Below are 27943 nucleotides of genomic sequence, written 5' to 3'. Positions count from 1 at the left end.
ATGGCCAATCCCTTCCTCAAGTCTTACTTAATTCTTGGCCTCGGCTGCTTCCTGTGGTAACAAGCTCCGCAGCATAATTAAACGTGGTCTGTGACAGCAACCACACCAATGGCTTCAGCAGGGGCAGCAGTGCATGTGTGTGCACGTACACGTGTCCATGCACATGGGTGTGCACACATGCGTGTGCAGACCAGGGCATGCAGGAGGTGCAGGGGGAGCAAGCGTCACTTTGCCACAACAGCAGCAACCCCAGGGAGTGGCCACCCCACCAGGCCCTCCATCCAGATCAGTGCCACAATGCTGATGTCCCATGGATGTGGCAAGATGTCCCCAAACAGCTGAGCATTCACTGCCAGCTTGGGGGAAAGGACACGTGGGGCCCTGTCAGAGGCAACGGAGGGGCTCACATCAGCGGGTAGTGGCAGAGATTGGGGCTAACAGGGGCAGCCCCTTCTCCCTGCCCAGGCCCCAAGCCTCGTGTCACAGCTCATAGCAGCTGTACCCAGCCCTGGGTCTATCTATCCCTGGGTCTACCTATCATGGGTCTGATGCCCCATGGAGGTTTCCTTTCCTCAGAGACCTCCCCATTGCTTCAGCTGTGTGTATACAAGGTCGGCGGGCATCCTCATCCTCCCCTTCACCTTGCTGAGAGCCTCTCCACGCCACTGCTGGCGTGGGGTGATGCAAGCTGGCTTTTGGGGCAGGCAACACGCTCCTGGCTGGGCAGGTGACCAGGAATGTGCTGACAGAATCAAGCCAGGAGGGTGCGACTGGTGCCACTGGGGTGCTGGGGAAGCAGGCAGTGCCTGCTTGGGGTGGGAAGCATCACCGTGCGGGAGGGTAACATGGGGTGGTGGTGCAGGGGGTGGCTGCTAGAGACATGATGTGTCTCTCCTGGGTGCACAACTGCCCATGGGTAGAGCTCATGCAGCCTCAGGACAAGTGCTACTTAGAGCCAGCAAAACCACAGCACCCTTCCTGCTTTTATTTCTGGGTCCCACAAAGCCCTGAGATGAGCTGAAGAGCGTAAGCGAGGCTTGGGATGATCTCCATAGCTGCTGGTTTGGCTGCTTGCAAACCAAACAAATGACAATAAAGCTTTTTCGTGAAAATCATTGCATTCTGTTGGCTCCAGAGCGCCCTTTGATGACAAATGCCTTTGGTTAATAGTCTCACCTTCACAGCTCAGCCCAAGGGGAACATAAAGACAATTCTTAGACACAGTGGTTTTTAAACAAGTATGCATAGCATTGGTAATATTGGGCTTACACAAACATCAGCATTAAAGTTTCCTTGTCTATTTTGCGTGATATAACAACTGAAGCAGCAACGCAGCCACAAGATACAAGGAGAAGAAACCACGTGGCAGAAGATGGTTCTCTTCATAGGCACTCAGATGTTATGTTGACTATGGTCTGAGGTTCCAGGCACTAGACAAAGGGCTGCACACAGATACTGGTGCTCCCTGGCACATTTCAAGGGCTCAGTCAGAAAAATAGTGCTCATGGTGTATATTTATGCACTCAATGAACTAAAGACATAAGACAACAAGTTCCAGCTCAGATTGCAGTCATTTATGCTTGTAAGGGTAAAATTAAAGACAGAGTTGCCCCATGTAGTTTAATTGTTTTTGTGTTCTACATTTTCTCTGGTCAACTTCCTCAAGAAAGTCATGAATGAATTTGCAGCTTGAGGCACTGATCTTCCAGGATGCACAGAACACCTACTGGCTAACACAAGTCATGGCATCTGAAGTTGAGCCAAAATCACTAAATACTTCAACAGATCCTGGGACTGTAATTATATACACCTGCCAAAAGAGGAAAAAAAAGAAAATCTTGTGATTCATGCCCCAAAACATGATGCTTGCTCACATGCACAAGATCTTGTTTTCACTTGGGAGGCTTCTTGTTTGGTGGATTTGATTCTTGTTTCTGAGGCTTTCAAGTTCACAAGCTCCATTTTTCTTTGCCTCTCTCCAGCAATGAGAGCTGGAATTTTTCTTTAATTTTTTGGTACATGCAGATGGGGACGTTCTTTCCCTTGCAGGGCACTGGGGCTGTGTTTTGAAGAACCAAGCATCATGAAAGATCATCACATCACGTTCAACACTTTCAACTTTTGGCTGGTATATCATCCATTTTATAGAAGCATGAATAACCTGTACACAAAGACCTATAAAGAGTGAATGGGCTTTTGGGTAGTGCAGAGGGCCCAGATCCATCTCTGTTGATATTTAATGAATGTATAAAATTGGGCTGTAGGGGTGACTGCATCACTCATTTTCAGAGAGTTACAGGAACCTTTCCAAGCACGTGGAAGAGATACTCCAATGATCAGTCACCTTTTCATTGCCTGACTTGCAGATGGTATGTGTGCACAGAACCCTAGCAAAGGCAAGGAGGAAAAGTGACCTTCAAGTTCTTCTTCTGTTGATTTGCCCTCTATCCTCTTCAATTTCCTTGGCTCTTCCTTACTGAGAAGATGCTGGCAGTTAGTGGTGTCAGCATTTTGGTGAGGATGTGCTTTGAGACACCTGAGAGGCAGGAACCTGGTCATGCCTGGCTCTAAGCTGGGCACAAAGCAATTGCTGCTCCCCTTACTCTTCACACAGTGAGGTTCCCAGATGATCCCTTACAGCCTCGCTGCACAGTGCCAGGCTGCAACACGCCACGCAGCTCAAAGGTCTCCATCGCGTCTGAACTTGCTGAGATATCATCTTAAGATTGCACACGTAATGATGAGCACAAGCGATATTGTTGTGCTGAACAAGGTCTCTTACCAGAAAAACAAAAACAGGGAAAGTTGGCGTCATCGTCTCTAACCCCTGTCGCTACTCAGCTGTGAGCGAGTGCAAAGAAAAGCTCTGGGTCAGCATTAGCTGGGATGACTTTGCTGTGTGGATCTAAGACTGATTTCCCAATGAAGTCACGCTCCAGTCTGTCACCTCACACAAAGGAAGCCTCTGGGTCATCCGTGGTGATATTTGTCTGCAGCTCTGTAGATAGCTTTGATCTACTCTTCTGACAGATGGACATAAATAATTGTGCTGCCACTGTTGTTTTCAGGAGTCATCACTTCATGCACAATGGGATCAAATTAAAGCCTCCAACCGTAAGGGCGCGGATCAGCCTTTCACTGCCACCTTGAAGTCATTACGCCCCATTTGGGTCACTCACAGGCCAGGGAAGGTTGCAGGGGCTGATGTGGCACCAGGAGCTCCATGTCTGACACCGACTGCGTGGCAAAACACTCGGTCCTGCCACTGGTGCTCCTCTGCCTCTCCTGGGCTCACAGGCTGGGTGGTGAAGAGCTGTGGGTGTACAAACAGGTGGCAGGGGTCTGAAGGCACAGGGTTGGTGGCGGATGCGGATTCCCCGTGGAAGCTATGAACTTGTTGTGTTTTGCTGACAAGCCCCTGTTTTCTTGGGCTGACTCCAAGCTGCTGCACCCCAGTCCAGCAAGGGACCTGCTCTGGGCTCGAGGTGTTACTGCCAAACTAACACAGGAGGACCCTTTGGAAGGCACTGATAGGAAGTTTGTGGTGCACAACATCATCACCGTGATGGAGGACTTCAAAGGCCAGTTTCTTTTATGTCTGCTCAGAACAATGCCTCACACCTCTAAAATCATTGGAAAAAATAGGGGCCTTACAGCACTATGTAACTTAAAAAAGGTCACAGAAGAGTTTGCAGAAACCAGAGAGGGCTGAGCAGTTTGGTTCCTGTTTTCACTTCAACCACCAGCAGTACCATTTGCTGGGGGGCAGCAGCTCCTCCATTTGTCATGCCCATCCGATACCTTTGAAAGTAACCGGCAAACCCCTCCATTTTAAAATTCAAAACTGTTAGACTTAAGATAAAAAATAAGTGCTGTTTTCTGAGACACACCAAGAGCTGACAGTACTGAAGAGTTGGAAGCCACTGCCTTAGAGCATTTTGCTAGCCTGTCATCTGAGCAGACAATGCAAGCAGTTGAGTTACTGCCCCTTCACAAATTGCTGCAAGTTAGCTGAGCTTTAGTAATTGGCAGAATGCATGCTCTTACCCCAGTGCTAATCTAAGTCAAGTACGTCAGCCTGAACAGTAGCTGCCAGCTACCATTGTCCTCTCCTCACTTGCTGAGTAGCAGAAAGACCTTGCCACGGTCATATATCATTCTCAGTGGAGATTTGTTTGTCCATACAATCCTCTGTTGTAGGACCTACTCGTATACAGAGAATCAAGGTAACAGCATGACTTCCCGCTTATCCCGGTTCATTTTACATCTCTGGGAGCCCTGAGACTCTGCAAAAACACCAGCACTCACCGGTCACGCCAAACACAGTGAATAGGACATCTTGGGAACAGAGCCAAGCCCCACACAAGCCCATTAATATCTCTGTAGCATAATGCAGCTGAGGTGGCAGCAAAGTATTTAAAAAAACAAAACCAAAAAAAACCCCACCCCACTTAACAACAACAAAAAAGAAGAAGCTAAAGGAGGGCCAAGCAATCTCACTCCTGTCTTCAGTAAAAATTCCTGTCCTCTACTGAGCACTGAACTTTAATGAAGCCAGTCTTCTCTGGGTGTGCTCTGCCCAGGACAGGCAAAACCAGCCACTAACTGCACTCTCTGGCCAGAGCTTTGGATCAATCCCCACCCACAATAACCCAACACAATGCGATGTTTCCTAAGAGGAGAAGAGAGCAATGATTTTTACATTCTGGTAAAAATTGTGGTGTTTTCTGCTACAGCTGGAAGTGTCTACTATTAAATATCAAGCAACTGCTGATAACACTCAGGTTGCAGGCTGCCTGGTCCAGGTGGAGTGGCAGTTTTATTGTGCTTTCACATTTGATCTTATCCACAGTAAGCAATGCACAAAGCACCTTCCCTGTGAACAGCCAAGCATACCTTGGCTCCGGTGGGTGCCACAGATGGGTGCTGCTGAGCCCCAGTGCCTGTGAAAACAGCCTCACACAGCTGCTGCTTGGACTGGGAAAACATCCCTGAAGCTGAAGTGTGCTGCTTTACAGCACTCAAAGGTATCAGCACAACATACTCCTGATTTCAACGTAGCAATAATTCAAAGTAACCTTGGTAGCCACACTTTGCTTGCTCAAACTTTAATGATTATCACCACTAAAATACTAATAGAAACTATTAATGGTAAATTAATCCAAACCACAGTGGCTTGAATTGCAGACTGAAGTCAAACAAGGACCAAAAAATAAGATGCTGGAATCACTTACCTCCTTCTGCACTCCACACTCAGGCTTTAAGTCACACATGCATGTATTTCACGTGTCCTCCAAGTCATTAAACACCTGATAGAGCATACCACTGCTCCTACCGGCAGCAGTGTAGAAACAGATGCAAAAGTTTTTCCCTCCTGTAGGACAGTGGTCACTCCAGCAGGCAGAGCCTCACATATCTTATGCAGGATTCTGTAGGAAGATGGAGTAACCTGGAAAAGCCTGGCTGAGAAAGGCAATGGATTTAAAAGCCAGTAAGGAAAACTAGAGAAAGCACATCACTATCACCACACTAACATCAAATCAACTCTCCCTCTAAGTCTTTGCCTCCCTAGCAAGCCTCAAACAGCAGATCTGCTAGAGGAGGATTTCAGTTACCAGACCCATTGGAAACAGGTGGAGGCAATTCACTCTCAAAGACCCATCAGGTGGGGAGGTGCCCATGCGTGGAGGCAGAATCAGGGCTGCTCACAAGCACTGCTGAGTTGTGGAGGGCTTTGCAGCCTTGCACATCCCTGCTAGGTGTTTGGTGGAGAAGGGTCAGACACCTCTGCCAAGAGGAGGAGATAAGCACTGAAGCACAGTGAAGGCTTGAGCATGTGCAGGGGTATGGCTGAAGGGAATTAGATTGCATTTTTACACCTGCAAAACTAAGCTGAGACAAACACCCAAATAAGCGCTTGATATACATATCCCCCAAATAAAAAGATTTTTCTCATTGGCCTGAACAAAGGAACACAAGCACAGAGAGAAGAGATGATCCCAAATTTAGCTCTGGATCTGGATGATATATATGTGCTTGCTGTGCCAGACTAAATCTCCTGTTCCAGGCACTTGTGAGCTGTGGAATTTGAAGTCTGGGTCTTCCCAAATGTCAGGATCTGGTTCATTTTAGAGTCAAGTCAAAGCAGATTTGAGTTCACATCTCCTGAAAAGTATGGAAGGACTTTGAGGCAATTCCTTCTTTATAGGAACAGCCTACTTGGTGTCTAGGAGGTCACTGATGTGAGGGACAATTTACAGAATCAAAGCAGTGAGAGGCTTGCAATGCAGAACTGGTGGCCTTGGAAAAAAGCACAGATGACAGGAATGCTAGGGCTTATGTAATTACTGATTTGAAGAAATCATTGCATCCTGCACACTTAATGAAGGAAAGGTTCAGCAAGAGAACAGTTGTGTAAATACATCACTGAAAATTGCATCATGGACCCATCAAGCATGGAGTCATGTAGACTTTCTAATTTCCAGACCTTTGGCATTGCAAGCTTAGCATTCTTTAAACACGTTTTTCTGTATGCAGCCGTGTATATATATATATATATATATATATATATATACACACTATCATACAGATGTACACAGATACACAGAGATGCATGCAGACATGCACGTCAATGCATTGAGCTACAGATGACATGCTGTTTAAAGCTAAAAACAGTTTCTATGTGTTATATAACTGAGTTTAAGTGCGTTCATATACATTCCAAGACTTGTGGTTCTCCAAATGGTGCGCCGTTACAGAAAATGAAGGGTTTACTCAAGCTGAACAAAAATCCTTTTAGGAGGGGCTCTGGGCTAGGGCAGCAACCCTTCCTTTTTCCCAACGCAGAAAGAAACCGAGTGACTTAACTTGCCTTGTCACAAGGTTTGCGTTCATAGATGTTCCAGGAGCTGAATTCCCATGAAAAGAGCAACACGCAAAGGGGCTGTGGATCCTGGGCCTAAATATTTAACTTCTTGGTGACTCATCCAGAACAGTCCCAATGTTTGCAATTGTAACCCTTTGGTAAATGTGACTGGTCACGGATTTAAAAACACGTGGATTTAAAGCCCACACCCACAGAATCACTTGCTATAACCCTACTGCTACACCCTTCCTGGTCCTGACTGGCCCACACTGACATGACAGATCACCAGTACATTCAGGAATGGAGTCTACCAACAGAAGATATTTGGCTCTGTTTGCTTGACAAGGAATTGTTGTTCACAGTTATTTTTATTATATGCAGCTAAAATGTATCTGGTTTTCTGGAGCATGCTCCCTTTCTTCAGTTTGAGGGCCTTCAGAGACGGTTAAGGGAGGATTTTGGCCATTTGCTGAAAATTTCCAAACACCCTGAAGCCCAGTGAGAAGAGCAGCTACTTGATATCTCAAAGCCCTGCTCTAAAGGTCACTTGCCATATGCAGATCACCTCATTAGCGCAGGCAATTAGTTTGCAATTACTGTTTTGGGTAATCCTGCACACGCGCAGTCCAGCTGATGTGTCCCTACAGCATCAATCTGCAGCAGCAAAAAGCATCTACACAGCACAACTGCAGCTGACCCCATCGGAAACAGGAGATCCTAAATACATTGCTCTTCCCAGCTGCTCACTGCTGTGGCTTCAGCAGTTTCCCTGAGCAGTGTATATTTAGAAATGAGATGGGGCAAGTGTCACACTCGCCAGGAAGACGCATGCATGGGGATGTGAGAGGCCGGTCAGCAAGGAGGGGAGCCCTTCCTTCCCTGTAACCCACCTTTACAATGCCCACCAAGCAAGAGAGGAAAACATTGCAAACTTCTGTGTGTTTGATCACAGGGCTGACCATTTTCCGTCTTCACTGCAGCCTTGCCTGTTTTTTGTCACAGTGACAGCAGTCAACACGGACAATTTTATTCAGATGCCTCGTTGCGTTTTACTGCAGAATACATGAACTGTAACCTGATAACGCACAAAAGGGATTTGGCATCTTCGCTTTGTAGTGTGAACAAAGTTATTGTTACGGGCCATCCAAGATATGAGTCAGCCTGTGGGGATATGGTGGTGTGGCCCATGGAGCAGCCCGGGCCCTGCAAGTCCTGCCTTGGGCCTGCTCTCCGCTGCTGGTGGCACCACCCTCACCTTTTGCTTGTCCTCCTGCTGGATGGGAGGAGCCCCTCAGAAACAGCACCAGGAGCGCTTGCAGGCTTGCCAGCTCTCCCACTGTACAGCAATCGGTTAAATTTATGTGGCATGTGGTTTCATTCAGCTGATCTGGGCTCTGCTGTGAAAGCCAGGCACACCCTGGCCTGACTGGAATCGTGAACCCCCTTCCCAGCCAGACACTTAAGTGAACATTAAGCAGACTAGGCACCGAAAGGCCGATGGACTCTTCCTTTCAAAGCTCCTGAGACCCTTAATCCCCGTGTATCCTTTTTCCACACGCAGCTTTGTGCATTTGATTGAAGACCAAGTGATTGAGATCCAAGTAGCAGCGGGAAGGGACCCTGCAGGCACTGGGACCAGGACGCCTTTTCCTGTCACGTGCGAGGTCACTCTGATGGAAGGAGCAAGCTGGGACCTTAAGAGCCCCTTGAAATGATAAATGTAGTGTGAGCAGAAGGGACAAGGCCAGCAGAAAATCCCAGAGAACAATCTGCTGCATGGATAGACAAAAGGGGGAAGGAATGGAGAGGCTTTAAAAGAGAAATTAATTGGAAAGTGTCCTGACGTGGGGAAGTCTTGTCTCCCTGGGCTTTGGGATAGCTGCAGAGAATCTGGTGGAGTGTGTTTAAAATGGACATTGTTCTACCGCTGGGACCTGGTGTTGCAATGCTATTCTCTTTAGAACAGTTAAGAAATGCCAGAAAAATGAGATTTTACAGTGACATTACTCAGGCAATCTCCTGTGTCCTCAAAATGCAGCTGGAAGCTGGACACTGGGTTGAATTTGCTTCCTCCAGTGCTGCAGGGGCGCACGGGCCACCTCAGGTGACAAAGCTGCAACTCTCCAGTAGTGGCTGGTGCCATGGGGACAGGACCCACCTTCAGGTTTCTTGTGAAGCACGCTGCTGCATAAGACAGCCTTGCTGACCTTTGCACAGCAAGTCTTTCCAAGCACATTACTCCATACGACGTGATCCTGAAATTGGCTCAACGCTGGATGTACATCTGGGATTCAGTCACTCATTAGCAAAGTTGAAGTCACATTTATTTGGAAAACAGGCGAGAGACAAAGGGAACAGCTCACTTATCTCCACTTACCTGGCCCATGAGCTCCCAGGGTATTTGGGACACCCCTACGTTGATGCTTGCTCACATTTACCTTGCAGCAGCCCCACTATGCCCACCCACACCACCACGTGCAGGGGGGAGCCGAGCCCCCCAGCAGGGTTGCCCCAGATCTGGGGCAGCAGATCCGACCCTGAGCCTGCTCTCGAGGAACAGCCACGCAGCTGCCCAGACCTCTTGCATGCCCACCGATCCTTGCCGTGCAGGGAGGGTACCAAGCAAGATGCACCGAGATTCACTGAAATGAAGACATGGCACAGAATTTTTAAATAATTTTATAATTTCCTGATGAACTTAGTCTGTGAATAAAAAAAGAAGAAAAAATGAACAAAGTGTTTATATTATCAAGGCAAAGTTGAATATAACACATTTTCTTTGCAGTTTCATTATCCTGTCAGTAACATGACTCCAGCGATAAAACACATACAAGTTGAAGGCAGCGTGCACACTTGCATCACGGACATCAATGTCTCCCGCTGCTGTTATTTCAAAAAGGAATTCAAGTACACTAGATCCCATACCCAAAGCCTGTCTCCCCCTCCACTAAAGTGCAACACGTCTCTTCCAAAGCAAACGAGGGACACAAATCTGCAGACTGGATGGAGCATCCCACAGCTTTTTCAGTCCTTGGGGCAATCCTCCAGATTGTCTCCCCCCAAACACACACTTTGTGAACCAGAACCTGGTGTGTGGCCCTCATCATTTACTGTCTTGGAGGGAAACAGCAATGTACTATTGTAGTGGGCTTGGAGCGGCATGTTAGACTAGCACAGGAGTTATTCCCCTGTTCATGGTCCCATTTGATTCATCCTCCTTCAGACTCTGAGCAGATAAAGGCATTCGCCACCCAAACCTCCCCAGATATACTGTAACAAGCGTCTCAGAAAGGGCCACCACGTGCAGCCAGCTGCCCATGAGCAGGCACAGAGGATAGGGCACATCCCAAGCACTGCCAAATGAAATGCAAGGGGTGGCTGCGCTTCATGAGGACTGAGGCTTGGCCATGTCCATGCACAGCTGGCAAGGTGGGGGAGATTAAAGGAACGAGGCCTACTTGTAAAATTTGGCTTCAAGTTTGGATTTTAGATGATAACCACATTTCATAATAAAAGAGACTACACATGACTGATGAAGAGATCAATGTTTTTGTCAGTCCAAACGGAAAAAATAATGTTTTGAGCAATAAAACCAGACAAGCATTGAGAACCCAAGGCAGAAAAATCTACTTAAAAGCAAAATCAATTTACTTGACTTTCAGGATCCAAACTGGAAGTGCAAAGTGAGGACAAATAGCATATGATAATTAAATTTGAAAGAAAAAAAAAAAAAATTTAATGAAGTTCTTTACCTAGTATCATAGGCAAAGCAATTTGTGTTGGTTTTTTGTTTGTTTGTTTACATTACATGCCAGTTTATCCTCACATTGTTCCTTCTAGGTCTGAGGTAACCACAGCAGAAGGCAGCTGCTAGTCCTTTAATGTAACGTAAACTGCTGTGGATATTAAGTTATTACTGGACACAAGGAGATACAAGTCTGAAAATGGGCCTACACGCCACTCGTAACTATTCCAGCCAATCTGCACTTGCATGTGTCCCTGGCATTTACAGGTGCAATCCAGAAGACCGTGAAAATTTGGCCAAAGTGTCTGATCCATTTACATCAATGGTTCATATTTTAAGGGTCACCCGATGTAGGAGATTGTTACTAGAAAAGACTGATTTCCAAAATACTCCTTCATTCTGCCCATTTCTGTATTACACGTGTAGCATGTACAGTATAAAACTGGGAAAGCAGGAATTTACAATACAGGGTTCGTAACATTTTCGAAGAGGCCAAGCTCTCCTGGACCTCAAAAGCCTGCAAAAGGTCACTAATTATAATTATAAGCCCACAAATCCTTTTCCGTACAATCCTGAAAGGAGGAGTCAAGGCTTTGTTGCTTCTGTACTTGAATTCCTTTTGATGAAATTTATTTTTTATATATTTTTAAAACACATCTTTTTCGGTTCTACTACTATCTTTTTTAATCCGACAACAGACACACATTGTTGGTAACTGCCCCAGCCTTAGGACCACACAGACAATATCGACAAGCAGAAAACAAAACAGGAGAAAACACCCCTGAAAAAGTCAGGAGAGATACTGATGACAGGGTTACAGCACTCACCACACACACTGGAAAAAGTCAGGATTTCTGTGTTTATGCTTTTGACACTAAAAAGTTTCAAAACAGTTTTTCTTTTTCTTTTTCTTTTTCTTTTTCTTTTTTTTTTTTTAATAGTCAGTGGACACAGCCATTTTGTTCAGAAGGATTTGCTGATGTGTAAGGTTCCTCCCGTATACGTGGAAAAAACCAATTAAAAACATTATTTTGCTTAAAAATCCCCCCAGACACTCGTTTTCCTCACTGCGCTGACAAGACTGATTGGCGGGGCTGCTCTCGCCAGCGGTGGCCGCCCAGGCCGCCCTTCGCCTGACCCTTCCACCCCACCAGCTTCACTGGGGCAGTGTTAGTTATCCATTGCCTTCTGCTTCCTCCCCGATTCCCTGTTTCAGTGCAGACGTTGAGCTGAGTAGAGGCTTCCTTTAATGTCAGATGCCTTGATTGTACTATTTCCCTTTTTATTTCATTAGTGTCATTGAGAAATACATATGTTATTTTATGTAGTGAAATTTTTGCTTTACAATGGTATCAGCACACGGCTCTTCACATTCTTTGTAAAGAGCCCTTCAGTGGCATTGATTGGCAATTAGTACAGGAGTGGGGACTCAACCCTGTTAACCTTTTATCAGTTGCAGAAATTTCCCAACAAATTGAGCATTAGCAGCAGAATGGGTGGAACTAGAGGGCAAATGAAAATAGGTGCCCCTTTGGTTCAAAAAACAGGGTTATGTGTACAAGCTTATGACATTAATGCTCCCTTGTGCAAAATACTGAGAGCCACAAAGTACCAGCAAATCTGATAGAGAAGGTGTATTCCAGCAGTGCAACTGGAAACTGCAACAGTCTTGTGCATCGCATGACCTTCGCCTTCCATCCCCTGGACTTGGCAAAAATCGGGTACTCCAGAGAGAGTTTGGCATTTTCTAGAGGGATAGCTGGTTAAAGGCAGTCAAAATGAGAGAGAATACCAGAAGCTTAGAGTTTCACTTGGGAGCACTCCAGTCAATTCTTCTTCCAATCACAAATAGTGCTAATGTTCTCACACTGCAACTCTAGTGTTATAATGTCCTTTTAGTGTTTTAAATGAGGCTTGATTCAGAGGAAAATATGTACTTGGGCTCATGGATATCATCAACATCATGGTTGGGGTGTCAGCTTTTACACTGTACGTGGGCTTCTGGCTTGAGTTATTTTTTAGCCCAAACACAGCTAAAATTACCTATTTAATTTTCTACAGACAGCTTCTCAAGTCCTTACATCTCTGTTTGTCTACAAATGACAGCTTGTAAGAAAAAAAAAATCAAAGCAATCAGGACTTTCACAACTCCCACAGCAAACGGAAGTTCACAGAAGAGGAGAAGAACAAGCAAGTTTCCCCAGGCACACTGGGAACTGGACGGGGGCCCATGAAGCAGGAAGGGCCCCCGAATTTCCCAGAAGTGCTGCAGTGTAGGACTGTTGTGCTAGGAAACTGTCTGCATCTCCCTGGCTGCTGACACCTGGATAGCAGATTTTAAAGGAGCTGTGGAGGGTTAGGCAACTGGATGAACATCATGGTATATGCACACATATGGCCCTTCTGCATGTGCCTGATATGCAATTTTTTGATGGATTGCAATAACCAAATCCATTAATTACCCTAAGGCCAGCAGTGTGGCACTCCATACAAGCAAAAGGAAAAGCTTTCACTGGTCACGCTCAACAGTGACCAGCAGCATCTCCCAAATCCCATAGTTCCCCAAGCTATTCACTGTGACAAGATCTCTATCTACACAGGATCAGAGAGATTATCTGAAATAGTTCAATGGAGATCAAGTCGGATCAAGTCTGTTCCCAAATGAGATCTGCTCTCTCCCTGAAAGCACTTTACTGAGGTCTAAGATCAATGTTTAAGATGGTAAGTCTAGAAGCCCCAGAAGATAACAGTAGTTAACGAGAAAACTTACAAAGGCCCAATAATCCAGAAGGGAAGAACAGCAGGTGTGTGGCTTGCAGATAAAGACCAAATGGCCAGTGTGAAAACTAGCCAGGCTTGACAAATCCTTTCAGGGATGAAGCTGGGAGATGTGTAAACAGTGAGATTCACCTGGTTTCAGATGCATGGGTCCTAAACATGCTGTCACGACAGCAACATGCCTTTTGCTGAGGCACTTTCCAACCTAGAAACAGAGCCTCAGGCTGGCAGCTGAGTTAAGGATGCACAAGAACCAGCACTGAAATTGGGAGCTTTCCTGTGATGTACGGGCAACGCAGCAAACAAATGCAATTGAAATAACAGCCAGAAATGACCACCCCTTGCTCCCATCCCCTCCCCCTTTCCCTGCAGCAGAAACGCTATCAAGGAACATCTCAGTAAGAGGTTTACAAGCAGGAGTCATTTGAACCATCGATAAGGGAAATTCCACAGCTTCTCACAGAGGAAGGATTGTTTTACAGCAGGGAACCAGGGCAGCTGGAGATTTGACCATATAAGTTAATGAGATAGTCAGGAGTGGTGGTGGTGGTGTGATGATGTTAGGCTGATGGCCCTGATGGTTTTACAGGCAGCATTAAATTCCTGGAGTGAGTAATTAGGGGTGATGAAGAAAAAGCAAGAGGAAAGATTTCAAAACAACTGCTCCTATCAAAACGTGCTGACTCAAATAATAGGACCAAAGGGGTGGTTCTGGTATGAGGCATGGCTCAGTGGTATGTACAGTCACTGTCTACATACCTTCCGGTATTTCCCCCTTGCAAACATTCAGGTTCCCATTACTCTCCTGTTCCATGAGAAAAAAAAAAAAGCTTTGGGACACAGGCTGTTACTACACTGAGAACTAAAGCTACATGTCCCGATTTGCAAAGCGCTGGCAGTTCAAAACACGGAAAAGACATGAACCACCTCTTCTTTGGAGACTTAGATATTTCTTCCCAGCAGACACCATGGTTATGGATACATTGCTTCTTTAGAATCATTACAGCAGAATGAATTTGGGTGTGATTTATTTCAATATAATCTATAGGTATATAAGTTTTCAGTTTTGCCCAATTTTCAGTGGTTGAAAAGAAGACAGGGTACAGCTTCACTTATTCAAACTTTTGCTGGTCTCCTTTCTATTAGAAGCAATCAACCAGTCACTTCTAAGTATAAAAATATGGTGTGAAGCACCTACAGAGGAGCTGTGCCATAGATTTGAAAGACATAAGAAATGCAGTTTTTCTGAAAGGGTTTGAAACATTTTACTTAGCGTAGCAGTTTAGTGCTTAAGCTCAAAATAAAGTAAGTCATGGAATTAAACTGAGGGCTCTGAATGGGAGGTTTACTGAGAGAGATTATGAATGCTATAATCAGCTGATGTTTCTAAAACTTGGAAAATCTGTTAGAGTTACAGCAATGGCCACAGGAGTCAGAGGGTTCATAATTAGCTGGTGACTAGAAAGCCAAGATCTCATCCACTGCTGTGTTGATATTTGGTCTCCTTTCCCCCTCCCCTTGTTCTCTTAAGTAATATGAGAAAGCCCAAGGAGAATACCTCCTTTAAGGAGTACGCAGGGACTTGTTAAAGGGTTCTGTCCTGCAGATGCCCTCAGAAACACAACCACTGGCAACTAGGAGAGAAAACATGTCTCCCCTTTAATGCAGAGTCCAAGAATGAATGTGAAAGTCCTACCCATAAAACAGGATTCTGATTTGCTACCATAATGACAAATTGACCTACTATTTCAGGTCATATTACCTATCAGCAGGGGCTTGAATGAGTGTCAAAGATGGCTGAGAGCAAGAGTAAGGCCTCTCATATACATATAAGAATTGCACTGGTTTAGCTAAAGCCATGATTTTATACCTATCTACTCAGCGGGGTGCCAACCCCAACAGAGATGCTCCTCTTTATAAAAAGGGGTTATTGCTCTGAATTCAAACTCATTCCTTGTCAACCTAAGCTAAACCAAAATAAATTAAATTATAATTATAGTAAGAACTATGTTACCAATTTACCTAAATTAGTTTTAAAATTATACTTCTAAGCTAAATGATGCAATCTGCTCATGTACAAAATACCTGAAACTATCCTGATGGCAGCTAGTGTTCACAAACCTGTGGCCTGAAAAATTAGCAATGGTCAAACTATACAAGTTAAACCTGGGAGCTGACCTGTTGACCACACCTGCTTGAACGGAGAGAGCTCTCTATAAAATAAGAACTTAAGAGGTACAGACCTATGATGAGAAACTTCAGCTGAAAAAAAAAAAAACGAGAAGCCAACAGATGAAAACAGTTATCTGAAAATATGCCCCACTCAGCATTTCAGAGTCAAATCAGTGAACAATAAAAATCAAAGTTAAGTAAACAGAAAGTACCAGTATGCCTACCTTGTTTCCCAGCTGCTAGATGAAGTGACTAACAGGACCAAATAGGGAAACTTTCCTTTCCTCTCCTCTCTCTGTTATTTAAGAACATAAGAAGTATTGAGACAGGCAGTGAGACCTGAGCTAGCTAGCTGATACTGGCCAATTGTGAGCCATAAACAGAGCACACTCAGGTTTAGGTTTTAGCACTATGAAATTGAGGCTTTCAGCTTTTATGAAAAAAAAAAAAAGAAAAAAGAAGCAATAAATGAATGAAAGGCAAAGGCTACCCATGGAGAACTAGAGCTGCTTGCATTCAGTGGATCCCCTCTTCTTTGCTCAGGAGACTTGGAAGAGCTCTGCTTAGCTGCATCCAAAAGTCACAATACCATCAACAAAGTCAGTGGGGAATTGGATGCTAAAGTAGAAAGGCAGTGAGAAGCTGAACACAAGCATGATTGATTAATCACAGACTGGAAGAACCTAGAGAGCATGTAGTTTTTAGAGTTTGTTTTTTTTTTTTTTTTTTTGCTTTTGTTTTCCTTGTAAAAGGTGCACCAGAAGTTTCTATTCCATTTTCTGTCTTTCATACTCCTCTCATGGCTCCTTGGACTGACTGGGCTTGGCCACTGGTGTGCTGCTCCAGCGGGGCCAGCGGCCGAGGTCATGATGACTCCTCAAGTGCATTGACGACTTGCTCCAGGATGTCAGGGCAGTGATCCGCTATCTGCTGTAAGATGGCATTGGCAAACTCCTGCAGCTCTGCGCTTTCCTTCTCGCCCTTTTCTAACTCGTCACGAAGCTGCAAGAAACACACAGAGCCACGATCATTCTCTGCTATTAAACATGTTCACTGTATAACAAGTCCTGCCCAGCAGGCTCAGCTCTAAGCTAAAATGCCAGCTTTAGAAAGGCAGCTAGCAGAGTGCTCCACACTGGGCACTTCCAGGATTGATACCTTCCCTTGGTGACTCCATCATCAGCCTGCAGACACTGGGCAAGTTCTCCTCTCTTTATGTCACTTTTTCTAGTCTGCGGGACCAGATTTGTGACCTTCCCAGTAAAGGCCATGTCAACACGGGAAAAGTAAGTGACTTACCTACTCCCAAATAGATTGTTTTATGATAAATATTAGAAAACCTTCCTCTGCAGAATGTTTTTTTCTGAAAGCAACTGTATTCCACAAAAAATACAGTATTTTGCTAGTATATTAAATAGTTTGACTTTTATTCATGAATAACAGGATGCAATTACTTAGGAATTACTTCCTATATGACATCAGTAGAAATGTTACATAACTATATGAAATACACGCAGTGACAACCAGAATTCTAACTTGTCTGTGGAAATAATCACTTTCAGATACGGTGCTTCCTCACTCAGTCATAAGGTTACCATATAGAATTGTGTTGGAGCATACATATTTGTTGTTTACTAACTATAAACTTCCTATTGGATTATTCTTTGTTCAGAGTAGTTGGCTCAGAATGAGACATGAAACTTCAAAACTTTATCTTATTCACTCTTTGTATCATCTACAAACTGTTTGTCCAACAAATGGTGTTACAAACCACACCACACAACACACTGGAATTTATGTGAACATAGTTTTTAGCTCTGAATCTAATGGCACTGCCAGAATTAGGGGCCCGTAGCCTTAGCAAAGAGCAGGAAACATCTGCCTTCAGTAACCTGTTTATCTGACCAGCAATTGATAAAGCTCATGCTGGCCTGTGAACTGTGCAGAAGAATCCCAAGTAAGGCTGTAATTTGTGCAAGCATTAAGGGATTACTGTAGTCACAATGGTCTGAGGGTCTAACAGAACAAGGAGAAGCAGCGTCTCTTACTAGCCCAGATGATACTGTTAAACAGATTGGATAAGCTTTCAAGTATACAGCTTTTTCATATACCATATTGCAAAAAGCCTGCTCTGTTTTATCGGTGGTATTACTTCTTCTAATTCATTCTCTATAAATATAAGACAAGAATATTTGTAGCAGGTACATATACTTGGATTGGGCTCTGAAGTTCATTGCAAGCTTTTGCATTTAAAGATCTTTGTTGTTTTGAGCAGCTGTAGTGATTAGCTTATCAGGTTTTGAACTTTCCTTTAAATTTGATTTTTTGAGTTTATAATATTACCCTTCAGCCCTCTAACACTTCTTATTCTTAAGTTATTAATAGTTTTATTGGAACTCTACGGTGTTCATATGTGACACGGAAAGAATGTCACACTGGAATTTCTCATCTGTGAAGGGATACCTGCTCACCAGCTTATTTTGTACTTCTGTAACACTGATTGTTGTAGGTTTTAACAAGGAACAATGGTCAGGCAGCAGGACAACAGATCAGTTTACCTCAGTAACAGTGCAATGCAGGGGGAAAGGTTACATTTCTACAGCTAAAATTCTGTTCAGATAGATTTCTGCTTAGTGGTGGTATCAAGGAAAGATTGCTATGTTGTTACTGGAAGAAATACTGCCTATAACCAAATGGCCTAAGAATGACTATAGAATAAATACAAATGCTTTTTAGGGAAGCTATAGGATACACTTCTATAGACAAAAGTGAGAGAAAGGAAATTAAAAGGGCAGTCCAGCTCCACTACTCCCTTTACTAGGCAGGGTAGCATATAGTAAATTATTTGGGCTTTGCATGCTGAATGTTAGTTTAATGTGCTCTTATGTGCCTTGTTCCTACTGGCTGCCGTACTCACAGAACAGTTATATGAATCTGAGAGGGGCTTGTGCCAAGAATCACAATGCAAAAGCAACCCGATCCTGCTCCACAGAATGACATGAGCCGGGGAAGGGGGGAAACGAGCGGGAGGGGAGCACGCAGGGCTCTGTGAGGGCTCTCGGGGGAGCAGGGAGGGAATCCAGCAGGAACCCATCACGGCTCGGGAACGGCATGCTGTGGTTCTGCGATTAGCCTGGTTCCAGCAGCCTGGCAGAGTTATTAGTCGGAAACCTGCAATGGATGGCTAAGTCTAGGGGAGGTCCACTCAGCAAGCAGGATTGAAAGAGCTGGCACGGCCCGCCAGGAGCAGTGCTGCACGTGAGAAGCCAGGAGATGTGGTCTGAGGAGCTACGTCCCGAGTCTCTGGTTGCTCAGTCTAGTGAAACGCCAGTAGCTCACGTGGCCCCAGAAACAGCAGCCTACAAACCACCTACTGCTGGGAAATTCATGGGGCTGGTTTCAATATGAGACTCTGAGGCACGGCTTCCTTGGCTTCTGGGGCCAGAGCAAAAATTTCAGTGCCATTCATCAGAAGGTCGTGGAGGCTAGGGGAGACAGAGAGCAATGGGAGAAGAAGCAAATGATGTCATTCTCCTTTTCTTTATCCGTTTCCTTGCAGGAGCCTGTTCTGGGCTCTCGAGTCACCAGAGGAGGACCAGGAGAGGGCAGTGTTAGCAGGGAAAGCACAGCCCGGGCTCCCCATGGGCCATGCTCCACCACCTTCTGAGCAGAGATCTGTCCTCCAGGTACACCAGCCAAATCTTCCACGTAAGACTCCAAGAAAGGACAAAAAAATGTAAAACATCAACAGAACTTAAAAGTACCTCGGTGATATTAACCTTCAGAAGTGAAAGGAGGTTGGTGGGCAAGGGAGAATCCTGTTGGCTGTTGTCCTCAGCCAAGGAGTACGGCAAAGTCAGTGACTTGTCAGTTTCTTGCTGCACAATTCATTTATGTGAAAGTATGCATAATACGAATATTTCTTATAAAATCAAGAGAAGCCCAACAACTTAAGCCCACACCAAAGCTGAAATAAATCAAATGCAATCAAACAAAAGTAACAAACTTAACCAGATGAAGAAAATATTCTCAAAAAGTAAGTTTTGGGCCATCAAGAGGAGACTGCTCTGAATGCTGAAGGCAAGCAATAATGCTCTGTAAATCAGCATAGACAGAAAGTCTGTGCAGCTGTCTGGCAGATGTCTGTGATGCAACATCTTTGAAATAAATAGCAATGACAGCCTCGCATCAAGTTTGATAGCTTCAGAACCATGTAGGTTTAATAATGAGATTTCTACTTAAACAAAGTCATCTTAATTGACTGTGTGGCTGGTTACAGCATTTCTGTATCATCTATGTCATCTCTGTTTACATCATTCCTCCCAGAAACAGCTGTGACCAGCATACGTCACTCCTCATTCAGACAAGCTTCTTAATGGGGAACATCCGTGGTATAACTTGATTCACCTAGATGTTTGGCCGTCCAAAATTTAGAGAATTTCTTTAAAATTATTTCTATCAGCTCTTCTCCTGGTAACCTAGGTTTTCTTCTTGTGAATGCAAGTGTAAACAGTGCTATGCCATTTTTCTATGAAAATAAAGAAGTGTTAACCGTCTTCTTCAGTTGGCATTTTCAGCTCTGAATATGATAAGACTCATACAGTTGCCTCATAGAAATGACAAAAAAAGAGAAGGCCAGATATATTTGCCTAGTTGATGACAAGTAAAAATAGACGACTTGGAAAGAAAGGGAAAGCAAGGACTCCCAAAGTGCTTCATAGCATTTATGCTTTATCTAGGGACAGAAGAACAGAAGGGACCTTCTGTGTCTCAGGGGGATGTAAGCTTGCAGATAACCTGCAACAGATTCAGACACTTTTCACCACTGTTGCCTTCCTGGGTTTAGAGCAAGTCATGATAGGAATACTTTGCCATTTATAGTTAAACTTCACTAGTGAAAAAAAAATAAATAAATTCATCATGAAATTACCTTGCATTTGTACTTTTCTGGTTCAAGATATTCTGGAAGTTATTTAAAGATTAATTGTCATTCAGAGGGAAAATAAGTTCATAGTTAAGAAATATGATGCCATGATTCTACCCTTGTACTAGGTGAACCACAGGGCTGCTCCGCAGAGCCTCAGTGGCCTTTGCTTACCCTATCATGTATGCAAGGCAACATTAAGCTAAGAACCTTCTATATTTATTTATACAGAGGATATTCCCCCTGCAGCGCATTATTTTCCTCTCAGTAATTCTGCACAAACACGGATGAAAAAAAGGCAAATAAAAAAAAAAATGTATCTCACGCAGATGAATTCTGGCTATGGACATTAAAGCTGAAAGTAGGAAAGGAATTGCTTGTAGAGAGAAGCACAAAGGCAAATTAACTGCAGGGCTTCTATAAGGCTATAATGTTGGGATCTCTAATCACATTTTCCCCAAAGTTCAGATGATTTTGCATCAGACTATGGCTACTCCGAAAAATAGTTTTAGAGCTTAAAATAACAGAAGTAACCAACAAAAAGAAATTCAACTGATTTATCTTAGCCTTTGCTTTGTCTGAAAATAAGTTAAAAATAAGTTAAACTACAGTGTACCTCGGGCAAATGTCAACAGTTTTTGCATCTTCCCAAACACACCAGTCTAAATATGTATGTTTGGAGTAATGAGAGCCAATTATATACAGCCCTTTATTTCTCCACTTTATTAGACTTATAAAATGGCCCAAAGAATGGGTTAGGAATATAGAAATCCCAGTCTGCCAAACATTTTTTTCAAACGTATATCAAAAAGTTTTTTTTTTTTTCCTGATTTAGACCCTTAAATACTTTTTTCTCTATCCGGAAATGTTTTCTTTTATCTTTTATCAAAATATTTAAAAAAATATTCATTTAAAAATTAAAATGAGATTTCAAGATAAGCATTCTGGCTTGCCTTTTTAGAGTAATGCAAACTTTAAAAATATGCTTTAAATATATCTAAACACACTTGAATAGATTTCACCACCTATTTTGAGAAAAACACCCTTAAAAATTTGTTGAGGGCTTCTGAGGCATACATTTGAAAAACTTCGTACACACGATTTATCCTGCATTTCTGAGCATCTCTAAGCTTTGCAAATAGCAGAAATATTATTTCTTTGGTAGTTCATGAAATTTCAAAATGAATAAATGGGAAGAAGGAATGAAATAAGTATTTGTAAGTTATATGTTGCATTTGGCTGGAAAAGTTTGCCTGTGAATCCTGTCCTTGCAGGTAACAAAGAGTAATGTTTGCCTGTGTCACAGGGCTACCGGTGAGGGCAAGGCGCCACTGTGCTGCACATACCTGGTACAGGTGAACCCCACTGCCCTCATTTCTAACTACTCACAATTTGGCATCTTACTGGGATGGTGAAAAGCAGTTAGGCAGCAACTTCCCCTGGTCTCGGTTGTTAAACATTACCTTATATGTCAGCTTACTCTCGTGAAACAAGATGACTAGGCACCGCAATTAGTCTGTAATCCCTGCTTCATTCTGTACCTACACCTCGCCCCTTCCCTCCTCTGCTGGTGAATGGGGCTGCAGGGCTCCACTGGGACTCTGCGGAATTATTCAAGGCAGTGACTGATAGCAGCAATCACATGACAGGGAAACTCACCTATCTACACAACAAATCTGAAAAAAAAACCCTCTTTTAAGTCCTTACTTACAACTTTTAAAAGGTTAGAAGACAGGGTCGAGGGTCCAGTTATGGTTTTGTACCTTCCAAGTGCTAAACACAGAGGAGAGGATAAAGCAGCAGGTTGTTAAATGAAATTAAGTTACATGCCTCCATTTATTTTAGGATCAGAGCTTGAGCTCTTCCTACTCGTTTCACATTACTTATTTCTTTTTAAGAGGAAGTTCAGGACTTTGTTTATTAAGAAGTGATGGAGAATCCTGATAGCTCGGAAATTTCTGACAGATATTCCAAGAAAGAAAATTCTGTGGAATATTTTGTTTTTGTACAACCCAGTGAGGCCAACAAGCAACACAAGGACGCAGCTGCTCCTGCGTGTGATTACCTTCATTCATGAAGGACACCCCACAGACCTCCCCAGCTGTCCCTCTACGCAAGCAAACCACAACCCCTAGCGATGTCTCATGCCAGTGGAGGCTGCAGAAGAACTCCTTGAGGACCACAGCATCTGAGAGAGGCACAGAGTAGCGGAACCTGTTACTAATAACAAAACGCATGGAGAGGTGAGTTGTCCTTAAACAAATGCGGTAATAGCTCAGAGGTTGACACTCCATCTGCTTGTAGGAACTGCCTGAAATGAGACCACACAACATTTTAGGCACTTGCCCCACCGAACACTTGACCTTATCCTGAAAGCAATGTTTTTCTCTTTATATCTCTTTCCCAAGTATGAATAATTAGAGTTATTGACTGATAGTATATATCTTAATTAACATTAATTATACTAATTCCATGCACAAATAAAAACGGACACTATTATATCAGAATCAACTTATGGATAGTGTTTGTAATTTCAATCAGTGTTTAAGAATTATGACACTGATTCCAAGTTCTTATCCTCACCCAAAACATTAATTTAATATAAAGGCTCCAAATGCTACTTACTGTAATAATTTTAGAGAGTTCCCGTATCCATTATTTTCCCAGCTAACCTCAGCAAGTACATTTGCACTTAAAGCAGTATATAAATTGTTGCAATTATTACTTCTAATTTCTAACTGAGACCAGAAGTGGGCTGTTTAACTTTAACATACATTATGCATTCCCATAGGATTACAAATTAAAAATAAATGACATAAATCAGGTGGGGGAGATAACAAGCTAATGGAAGAGCAGTCCAAGAAGGAACACAGGATAAACTCTGAAGTAATGTAGTAACTTGGAATTACTCAATGCAAAACCACAGAGTAATTTCTTTACAGAAACTAAGTAAGTAATTTCTCATAGATGATACAGAAGTAGGAACGCAAGGGGACTCTGAACAAAGAAGTATACAGGAAGTTTATAAAATAGATATTTGTAATTTAGAGTTAAGTTTATCCCACTTACAATATTGTTTGTATAACAAAATGTGTGTTTAATACTTGAAAAATTCAGCAGGGATATATGCCATTTTAAAATTGATTTTTAAAGCTACGTATATGCAGTCTGGTGTCCTTCTGTACGAAAAGCTTAACATTAACTCTGATGAGAGTGAAATGTGAGTCACGTACAATGTAAATTATGCTGCTCCTTGGAACTAAGCCATGACTAGTTAGCTGATGCAGCAGGTTTTGACTGATGCAGTGAAGTCACATTATTACCTTTTTCCTTCCTCTATTTTGAGCAGCCGAGAAGAGAAATTCCCAGTTTCTCAGGAGAGGATTAGTAACTAGGAATCCCTAGACAGTCTGTGCTTTGGCTGAAGCTTGTACACGGGGAGGGGAGGTAATCTTGCTTCACTACAAGGGCTCTTCTGCGACAATGAAATTTTTCAAAAGTGCTTCCCTCTCTCAACTCATGGCCGAAGCTATGGTACAACACTGGATTAGTAGTGGTGTGAGACTGCCTTCCATCACAAGTGTCCCCCGAGAGAGCACCTCATGGAAATAAGCCTGCCCAGCTCCTACAGGCTGCTGTTGATGCCCAGATGACAATACAAATGGTGCTGGAAACACCTCTGGGGAAACAGGAAGAGGCCTATTGTGCAGAAAAAATGGTGCCTGGGGGTGGGCAGAAATAGCCAGGATGAATGAAGCCTGGACATGTCAGATGTGGCTGGGAAGAGACACTGATGGCTGGGAGCTAGGGAGCAAAATGCCACCCCCTACTACTTGCAGGGGTAAGAAAATTATTTTAATCAGACAGGTCCTTTTCTGATAACGTTTTTTTTTTTTTTCTTTTTTTTTTCTTTTTTTTTTTCTCAGAATGACCTTCAGCTGGATTTGAAGTGATGAGAAACATTTTTTATACTGGTTAAGCTACTGACGGAATAAATACTGTTGTCTATCTGATTGCTGTATTAGGTTGTCTTTTTAATTTCTCACACTGCTGCCTTCCAGCCACAGTGCAGCACAGCACCAACAACATATTTAAATGATGGTTTTCAGCAAGTTCCTGTTTCTTTTCCATTCTTCCCTTTCGTAAAGATAAGAAAAAAAACAAAAACTGAACTATAAATAAAAATGTGGAACATATCATTATGTTCTTAATGTCATTTCCTTTCATATAGGAACAAAATCCCTCACTTCAAGGCAACCATCTGAAATATGAAACGTAGCCGAAGTTCTACAGAGCCCAAGAATATTAACATAATGATATGTTTAGGGGAAAGTGAAAGAAAATATTATATTTAATCGAAATTGCTAGGATAATGCAATTATTTATAATGAATGAATGGAATTTTTATTTCTCAGTGTCAAGATTTGGAACATTCATCCTTCCTTCTGGTAACTCCAATTTTTTAATAAGAAAAGTTGAACAGGACATGAACTAGTCGAAGGAGGACAGTTCCAGCAACAGTGCTGGCTAAAATGTTTGGGTATATTGGGTCAGAACTGACTCAGAGTAATATTTTCCACCACATGAATAACTTAACGACATGGTTCGAAGCACCGTAGATTCCCTACTGCCCACAACTTAGTCTCATATACCCAGTTTAGATTAGTTTTTGTGATACCATATACTCATAAAATACTGCCTTCAGGACTTCATTAAAAGTGCACCAAAATTTTACTACAGTAATGCAGCTTTAGAAAATGTCTTTGAAAAAATGCCAACAAAGTTAATTCAAACAATTATATAGCATTCTGGTCCCAGATTTTGATTAAAATCAATTGAAGTCACTAAGGAATACAGTTGAACTCAATGGTATCATATAGAAACTATTATACATGAAAGGTACCAATTATCAATCAAACTTTGAGAATCCACAAAATTATTTATGTGGCAACATAATCCCCTTTGAACTACGGTGTTGATGCTGGCAGATGCTCTTCCAACAATGACTTGTACGTTAGTTTCCGTGGGTCACTGCATATGTGCTAGAAGAGTGAAAAGCTTCCATCTACTTCATACACTGGTTTTACCTACCAAAAGAAGCCACAGAAAACGCCTACTATTTGTACCCAGGTCTGCCCAGCAGGTATGAAAAATCTAAAGAGTACTGACTACGAAACTCATCAATCTAAAGAGTATTGACTATTGGAAAACAGCAGGACCAACCTTCACCAATAATAGTTGCTGGAGTGGGAAATCACATCTCTAAAAGCAACAGCATGAAAATGAATTCTCAGCTATTTGTCAAAAAAGAAAAAAAGGAAACTATATAATCTAATTGGTGAGAAGTGGATACATTGGCATCACTCTTAAGTGTCATTGGTTTTCAGTTAAATGTATCCTCCCTAACCATGGTAACACTTCTTAACATTCAAGAGGATTAATTTTTTCCCACTGAAGCTTGTGAAGCATTATCTACAGACGATCATATTAGAAGGGACAGGAGAGAATTTAATGCACTGGATTTGAAGTAATTTACAAAACTCATTAAAATTCCAAAGATGCAAAATGGGTATTCTGTCGTGGGCTTCTGCAAATCTGGAGAACTGACCCCTCCCTCCCATGGGAATACTTTAAACACAAAGGAAATTCTGCAGTTAGAAACAGAAAAGCTCCACAGACATAAATGAAAAATGTGTTTTGTAAATTGAAATATATTATTAGTTTGTATTTTCCAACTGAAGCTTGTTAAATGCAATCTAAGTGAGCATGGGAAAGCAGAAGAGACTGCTATATTTTATTTTAGCAAATATTAATGATGCATGGCAATCACAAATGGAATAGTAACTTTAAACAACTGAGGGGATAGTAATGCAGAATTAAGACAATAATGGGAGAGGACAGAAAAATCTAAGGACAACTTAGATCATTTCTTTTCTCACAATATACATTTGAATGCTTTCTTCACTGGGTAGCCCATAAATGTTGCTAGTAGACTAGCAAAGTTCAAATAACCTTTTATTAGACCAGGACACAGAACTGGAAAAAAACAGATGCTGTTTTGGGTAGACTGTTTATTCAGAAGGACTTGCCAAAGAAAGCCTTTTCCATTTTCTTCACCTATGCCTCTTGATTATAGAATCATAGAATGTCCCAAGTTGGAAGGGACCCACAAGGGTCATTGAGTCTAATTCCTAACAGACCTAATAGAAGACATCACCTAGTCACATCGGTCTTATATTCAAAGATCGTAACAGATCTAGATCGTAACAGACTAGCCAATTTCAGGTGTATCCAAACTTTGCCCACATACACCCTTTATTTTTGTTGTCAGAGATGGCCTCCCATACCAGTTTTATATTCATTGATTCATCTCAATCTGAAAGACATGCTGATTCAAAATCATGTGTCATGTTTTGATCTATAAAGTAGAAGCTGTAGCTCTTTAATATATGAGGATGGCATGCATTATACTGAAAACCTTTTAATCCTGGATCAGCGAGTACAGAATCCCAGAGACAAAAAAATGCTGACTTAGTGCATAGGGGATAGCAGGCTCTGCTGGGAAAAGGAATGTGCCAAGCCTATAGAGACAAATGTAGATATTGAATGAGGCACACAGCACATGTTGAATCAAGGAAATGAAGACAGGTAGAAAGACAGAGACCAACTGTCTTGTACCATCTAGGTCCTGTTACAGGACATATTTATCTCTAGAGGTCTGCTCTTCTTTCCGAATTGTTAGATGTGCTCCTGTTGGCTTCCTGTAATTTAATTTCCGAGCTGCTGTCTCAAACTTTTGAATAAAAATTCAGCCTTGAATTGAAGGAAACATGCTTAAACATCACAGAAGAAGAAAACCAGAGCTGAAGTGTTCAGGCTGGACTCAAGATAGTGTTCACTGACCTGCAAATCCCCTTTTAATTACATTGGCCTTGCACTATTTCATCTACATACTGGGTGTGGTGTGTATATATATATATATATATATACACATACGTATACACAGAAGTGAATAATTTAGTAAAAGAACTGGCATTACAATTCAAAGTCAGGGTCAAAAGGACAAAATTAGTCACATTTATTTCTGGTACAAACTTCTTATATTCATTTAACTAATGTGTTTGTAATATAGGAGTAAAATTAAAAATTAAAGTTTTGAAATAGGAAGGAATGAGAAAAAAGGGTTGTGGAGAATGATGGATTATAGTATGAAAACAAGAGATAAAAACTGCCAGTGAAGGGATTAAGGAAGGCAAGACATCACTAGAGTTGGGAGAAAGGGAGATTATTTCTGCAGCTGAATTATAGCTAGATTGACAGCCTCTGTAGAGGCTTCATCAGACAAGCTGTTATCAAACCCTTTCAGTTCTGTATTCCAAAACTCCTGGAAATACAGTGTTGGATTTCTGAAATCACTCTGTGTGTATGTGTGTGTGTGTTCACATGTGCATGGGTTTGT

General features: G+C 42.6%; 1 protein-coding gene and 1 long non-coding RNA gene across 12 annotated transcripts in view; both read right to left on the bottom strand.

Moving 5' to 3' along the window:
* Nucleotides 1-4: 4 nt before the first annotated feature.
* Nucleotides 5-5557, bottom strand: LOC121072684. 2 transcript variants are annotated; one of them, XR_005821368.1, is made up of 3 exons: nt 5235-5557; nt 4897-4943; nt 5-4286 (listed from the first exon to the last, which is right to left on the bottom strand). It is a non-coding gene; the product is annotated as an uncharacterized LOC121072684 (long non-coding RNA). The 2 variants fall into 2 exon arrangements; XR_005821367.1 differs by lacking the exon at nt 4897-4943.
* Nucleotides 5558-9528: 3971 nt separating this feature from the next.
* The window catches only part of ERC1 (ELKS/RAB6-interacting/CAST family member 1), a 307076-nt gene continuing 288661 nt past the window's right edge, over nt 9529-27943 (bottom strand). For all 10 annotated transcript variants that reach the window (XM_040562356.1, XM_040562365.1, XM_040562386.1 and 7 more), the window contains one exon: nt 9529-16562. In XM_040562356.1, the coding sequence (XP_040418290.1) occupies nt 16425-16562 (138 nt within the window). In that variant the 3' untranslated portion in view covers nt 9529-16424. The remainder of the gene's footprint in view (nt 16563-27943) is intronic.

The sequence above is a fragment of the Cygnus olor genome, chromosome 1 (genome assembly GCF_009769625.2).
Source record: "Cygnus olor isolate bCygOlo1 chromosome 1, bCygOlo1.pri.v2, whole genome shotgun sequence".
Classification (NCBI taxonomy): domain Eukaryota; kingdom Metazoa; phylum Chordata; class Aves; order Anseriformes; family Anatidae; genus Cygnus; species Cygnus olor.
The sequence above is the reverse complement of the archived record's forward strand: the minus strand, read 5'-3'. Positions and strand labels throughout refer to the sequence as shown.